General features: G+C 43.0%; 1 protein-coding gene across 3 annotated transcripts; it reads right to left on the bottom strand.

Annotated features, from left to right (window-relative positions):
- Nucleotides 1–296: 296 nt before the first annotated feature.
- On the bottom strand, nucleotides 297–3,833 carry LOC306981161 (RNA-binding protein 4B-like). 3 transcript variants are annotated; one of them, XR_013794085.1, is made up of 5 exons: nucleotides 3,689–3,833; nucleotides 2,836–3,252; nucleotides 2,003–2,589; nucleotides 479–567; nucleotides 297–394 (listed from the first exon to the last, which is right to left on the bottom strand). XR_013794085.1 is itself a non-coding variant. In XM_079580714.1 (4 exons), exons 2-3 carry the CDS (start codon nucleotides 3,242–3,244, stop codon nucleotides 2,012–2,014), a joined length of 987 nt encoding a protein of 328 aa, XP_079436840.1. In that variant the 5' UTR covers nucleotides 3,245–3,252; nucleotides 3,689–3,833; the 3' UTR covers nucleotides 334–567; nucleotides 2,003–2,011. The 3 variants fall into 3 exon arrangements, 2 of the variants coding, with proteins under 2 accessions (XP_079436840.1, XP_079436839.1); XM_079580714.1 differs by having other exon boundaries at nucleotides 334–567; XM_079580713.1 differs by lacking the exons at nucleotides 297–394; nucleotides 479–567 and adding an exon at nucleotides 1,218–1,808 and having other exon boundaries at nucleotides 3,689–3,832.
- Between the last annotated feature and the right edge of the window lie 2,167 nt (nucleotides 3,834–6,000).

Raw genomic sequence — 6,000 nt, 5'->3', positions numbered from 1 at the left:
TCTTCTTGCTTAAATAATCACGTTAGAAAGTACAGAAGTCAAATAGAAGTAAAAGATATTGCATGTACATGTACTTGAACAGGCTTAAATGTAACCAAGTACTTCCCGACTCTGGTTGTCAGTCTGTTCATGTGCTTCTTAAATAAATAAATATCTTCTTCTTCTTTACTCATGGACTTTATAGTTGAAGTGCTGCAACTTCCTGTAATTCCAGTGGATTGACACATCCTGCAAAACCGAAAGTGTAAGCTTGCACCATAATGACCTTATTACAAATGCACCAAAAAGCCCGACTAACCTGGACTGAAGCTGTGTGGACAAGGAAGGATTCCAGCTGAGAAACATGTAGTCAGACCCAATACTGGTCCCTCGCTTCCAGCAGGCAGCAGCAGGTCTGTGGAAAGAGCAGCCTTTATCTAGGACAGCATCGTTAAAGACAGATTTAAATGTAGAGGGGAAATAGGCTAACGAAACGCACCTTTGATTTGGGAATCCTGGAACATCCCATCTTCTAGGTAGGAGCACTTACCATCGGCAGGTCTCTAGTGCTGTCTAACGTCTAAAAACCTACAAGAAGCACAAATACTAAGCATCCTATTGCAGAGGGGAACGTTCTGCTGGAACATGAAGGAAAAGGACTGTGTTTTGATAAAAAACGAAAATGTTTTAACCTACGATGCGACTGAGAAGGTTTGAAATTAGACAAATTAAAGGATGTGATCATGATTTAGTGGGAAATGAAACAACATCAGTCTACATATGAAACTGAACAGGCTTAGAATGTGTTGACTTGTCCAGGCAAATGTTTAGAGTGGCATAACTTGCTGCATTACTTGGTCGGATCAAATAAATGGTAAAATAAAGCGTAGATTACAAGCGTACCGGTTATCATAAACAACAAAATAATTAAAAAAAGACTGGCACTCTGCTGCAATTCATTGATTTTAAAAAATCAACATTTGGTTCCCATATTTAACAAACTTACATTTGAAAGAAACCATGAAGGTTCAGAGGGTACACCGTATAGTCCATATTGTTTGCAGAGGACATTATATCGCCATTTAGGGACTCTAAATCCACGCATGAGCACATCAGTACCAAAGTACACCTCCTTAGGGCTCATTTTAACATGTACCGGCTTGGATATGTTAAAAGAATCCAGTAGTAGCAGCATATACACGGTACTGCTCAGCAACCATTTATATCTGAACCCGCACCTTTGATGGATGAGACCGACTGAATGCTGAAGCACTTTGTGAGCAAGGCTTACTGTTGACAAAGTAAACAGCTGATTAAAAAGCGACGTGCTTTGGTTTCATTCGTTTATTTAAAAAGCCCTCCAAAGAAAAGCAAATTGTAAATAAAATAAAAGTAAATAAAATCAGACATAACTACAAATGTATACTGAATCCCTCTTCGCAAGAACAAAAAGATAAAAAGGAAACCCAAACAATTTGTCATGCCAACATCGGCTGAAATGAGGTCACTTTAAAGCACCCCATACAATAATTTGAATAACGTGTTTTGATAAGCAACTATTAGAGATTCACAATGAGTTTTGTAGATTGATAGAAAATTGTCAGATTTTCCTTGACTGCTCAGAAAATGTTTAAAGTTTCAGGCTGTCAGTAAGTGTGGTTATTTCTGCAAAAACTTTAAGATTTTAAACAATAAAAGAAGCAGAGAACGGGGCTGTCCGCAATTCAGATTCTTCCAGAAAGTCTCAGGTGAACGCAACGCAATCCGCCATAGACCGGGGAGTATACGCCTCGTGCATCGGCAGACGACGATCTTGTCATATTCTAAACCTGCAAGAGAGCACACCACATGTCAAGAGCGCCTTCCAATCAGACCGCGCAAGGCTGCCTATTCTAAACAGCACAATTACGATTCCAGCAGCACGATTAATCACTTGAGCAGGGATCAATTTGAGCGTGGCGTTCCCCTCCCCTCTGTCTGCGAGTAACATTAGGCTCATTATAGGAAGACTGCATGTCCTCACCTTGCTAGTCTAATAGGCGTATCGAGGAGGTGGCGGAGGCGGCGGCAGTCTCTCAGCGTACATCTCTCGGGGTCGGGGCGCTCCGTACGCAGCGGGGCCTTTGGAGGGGGACAGGCGAGAACGCTCATAGGAGTACCCGTTACCCGCAGAGGGAGGGGGCAGCGGACCCCTGCGTAGAGGGCTCCTGTCCCGGGCCATGTACGCTGGAGGTGGGGGCGGCGGGCGGCGATCGTACGGGTCGAGGCCCAGGCGCTGGGCAAGAGCAGACGAGGGCGGCGGCGGCGGAGGGATGGCACTGGGGCGCCTGTCGTCATATGCCGAAGCTCGGGCGCGGTATTTTTCATAGTAATCGACCATCCCGGGGTAGCCGTCACCATAGCGCTCGGGGTATGCGGAACGCCGCGGTGGAGGGGGCGGCATAGGAGGTGGAGGTGGGTAAGCGGACATGCGGTCCCCGTAGGGCCCATGCCGTTCGTCGGGGTAACGAGGAGGGAAAGGGCCGCCTCTGCCGGCTGGAGGCGGATAGTACTCCTCCTCAGGAGCCCCTCTCGGTCTGCTTTTAGAAACCTGTACGTGTATGCGCTTTCCTGAGAAAGAGATGCATGCATGTCAAGGCTCTTATACAACTCAAAGTGCAGCTCAAGTAGGTATATCGAGTTTTAGTCACCTGAAAAAAAACAATGAATGAAGGAAAAAAAACGTTTTCCCTAGCAGACTGAGTCAACTGAGGGTTTTAATATTTATATTTGTTGTGCGATATGATAAAAATGATGTATGCTTCTTGCTGAATTACTGCTTCTTCATACATTGTAAACACTGTTCTATTGCATTACCTTGAAACTCAGAATTGTCCAGTCCTTCCAAGGCATCCATGGCCTCCTCAGAATTGGGCATGTGGACAAACGCAAAGTTTTTGACGATGGCGCACTCCGATACAGTGCCATACTCCTCGAACAGCTCCTGCAGCTCTTTCTCATGGCCCTTCTCCACATTGGCTACGTGGAGCTTCATGGGGCCCTGGTTCTTCCCTCGGCTGGGCTCTACGTTGATGGGGCGGCCGTTGAGCTTGTACAGGTGAAGCTCTCGTATTGCCTTGGTGGCACACTTACGGTCTTCCATGTGAACGAATGCATAATTTTTAAACTTGGCGCATTCCGTTACTGTACCATACGGGCTGAACAAGGCCTCCAACTCTTCTTTCTGGGTTTCTTCAGCGAGATTTCCAATGAATAGCTTCACCATGGCTGACACTGTAGGGGACAAATACACCTCAGATCAGCACAGAGTAAAACGAAAGCAACACATGATACAGGAGCGTCGCGAGGAGGAAACCGAAGGCTAGCGCCAAAGCTAAACGTGCCTCAGGCCCCCGGCTATTTCCTGTGTTTGATCAAAGCAACATTTATACAAAGGCAAATTTGTGAGTTTAAAATAAAGATATTGCATAAATAATCATGCATCATATGACATCTTCATACGAAAGCAGAGCTCAGTTTTGTTTGTTGTGTTGCTAGCATACCAACACCAGCTAACAGCTAGCTAACACTAGCTAACAGCGAGTGTATCGGTGCGGCTGAAACCAATCATATTTCATTAACGTAGTCATTTTAAATAGAAACGTTTACAATGACCAAGACTACGTAAACTTAAACTTATTAAAGTAATGTTAGGAACAAGAAGACTTACCGCAAATGGGCCGAGTCAGGCCAAAGTTGAACCAGCGAAACTTGTTTGATAAACTGCGGCTGCGCTGCAGTCACAGAAAACCCGGCCGATGAGTGAGAGCTGAGCCGCTGTGTGATTGGCGAAAACACACGTCTGTTTCAAATATGACGATTGTGATTGGCTGAGCATCAGCCCTGGGTTTCATGTCCCGCCTACACCGGAAGTAAAGCTGTTTGTCAGTACCGGGCATTTCCGAATACCTGCAGTGGGTCGACCAAAATTCAGTTCTTCTGCAGAGAAGAGTCGAAGAAGTGTCAAAAATGTGTGACAACCAGCGCAAAGAGCAAGAGAAAACCTTTAGACTAACATTTGACTCACGTTTGTCACCCGCAGTTGACTTGCTGTTTCGGTAATGACTGTGACATAGTATTTACCTTCTCCTTTATAGAAACTATTTTCTATTTCATTTCTGTTCTTCTGATGTAAATATCGAGTTTGTTCTAAAATATTAATAAATGTTTTGACTAATGCAAAAAAAATTAAAAAAATCCGATGTTTGTACGTTGCTTTTTTTTGTTCCCAAGCTTATGCAACTTTCTGGGTGTCGAACAATACCGTCATGTGTTTTGTTGGAGAATTAAACCTGATACAAACTAAATACAACAATTTGAAAAGTTTTGTTCGAGGACTTGAGCGTGTATGCTCCATAGACATAGATACAAACTAAAAACAAGCTGAAAACTTTGCAAATTCATTGATATTGACTACATTCTCCCATCCTATTTCTTGCAGTGCTTGTCCAGTAGAGGGAGACACAGGCCGACAAATGGAAGCGCTTGTATGAAGCCCAAGGCCAGTGCAGATGGTGGATAATCATTTTAGTTATTATTAGGGTTATAAATGTTATTTTGTGATTAGAAAGCTTTCTTCCATTGCGTATAAACCAAGCTACATACATAGCCTATATAGCTTTACAGATGCATTTTAATCCTACTCAATTCCATAGGAGAAGTGCACCTACTGAAAGGGTCAGACGGGGCCCCTAATCCATTTAAATTTAAAGTAGAGTTGCACCCTCCAATATAGATCTCTGGTGGGTTCTCATCACCTGGTCAAAAAAGTGGGCATGAGAAATTGTGTCTTTTCCCTTATGCATTATTAATAGTACTCAAATCATCACAACCTGGGTGACTAGATTAAAATAGCAATCATTTTTGTATAAAAAGTGTTTAAAGAAACACTGGGGGGGGGAAAAAAAGTGTTTGCAAAATGTATACCAAACAATGAAAAGTCCTTTATTGCCATCAGAACATGAGTGAGACAAAAAATCTGACAAAGAGTGAGGAGTCGACTGTACAACTGGCAACCTTCACACACACACACACACACACACACACACACACACACACACGTACACACACTCTTCCATTCCAACAAGACACCGGGATATACAAGTCACAAAATGAGGTAAAGGAGAAAAAAAAACAAAAGAAAAAAAGAAAAAGGTACACTCGCACATGCAACTCCTACCCCGGTACAAAAACAAGTGCTCTTTCCAACAACACAAGTGAGCAGAAATGTAGAACAGCAGCATCTAGGTCATCCACAACCCTCACTCCCATGTTTGAGAACCTTTGGTCACGCCACGCAGCCTCTCGCTTGTCATGCAAACAAAAAAAGAAAAAAAAAAATAGGTCCCTTTCTTGAATTGTAGCAGATGAGCGGTTAAGTGAGTAAGACAAATGTTTAGTTAAAGTTAGTCGGACATTCAGTGTGTACATTAGCAGCAGTTCTAGTAGTGAATGAGACAATGGCTTTAGTTTAAAAGTAGAAGACTGCTTTTCTCATGCACAGGACAGGCACTGACAAATACTTTTTTTTTTTTTTTATTACCCAAATGCCATGCAGGATAGAAAAATAGACTGCACGAGACAGAGAAATCAAAAGTTCATCTCCAGAGAAAAGGTTTCAATTCATTTGGATTTTATTATTTTTCTAAAGATGTGGAAATAGCAACAAAAGAAAAAAAATTGAAATTGAGAGCGGTAACCAAGACAACAACATGAGCAGAGAGCCATTGAGGTTTGTAATTTTTTTTTTTTTCTTTTTTTTTTTTCAAAGTCCCTCTTCATTTTGAACCCAGACTGTCAGGTACAAGACAAGGAGTCCTTGGTCACACATTTTTGTTTTGTTTTTACCACTCGGCGTGATGAATTTTTGCGTGCGTACCTTATACTGAATGGGCCTGTGTGTTTCATGTGTGTGGCTCACTCGTGTTGAAGCTGTCCCCCACAAAGTCTCCGGGCCCTATCCTCCGTCCCCCCCCCCCCGCC

This window comes from Gobius niger (genome assembly GCF_951799975.1).
Source record: "Gobius niger genome assembly, chromosome: 21".
In the NCBI taxonomy this organism is placed as follows: Eukaryota; Metazoa; Chordata; class Actinopteri; order Gobiiformes; family Gobiidae; genus Gobius; species Gobius niger.
The sequence above is the reverse complement of the archived record's forward strand: the minus strand, read 5'-3'. Positions and strand labels throughout refer to the sequence as shown.

Bases quoted from the DNA above. Each gene is read 5' to 3' on its own strand.
- LOC306981161 (XM_079580714.1), bottom strand. From the start codon at position 3,244: ATGGTGAAGCTATTCATTGGAAATCTCGCTGAAGAAACCCAGAAAGAA. The intron at 2,590-2,835 runs GTAATGCAATAG...TCTCTTTCTCAG, and splicing joins GGACAATTCTGAGTTTCAAG to GAAAGCGCATACACGTACAG.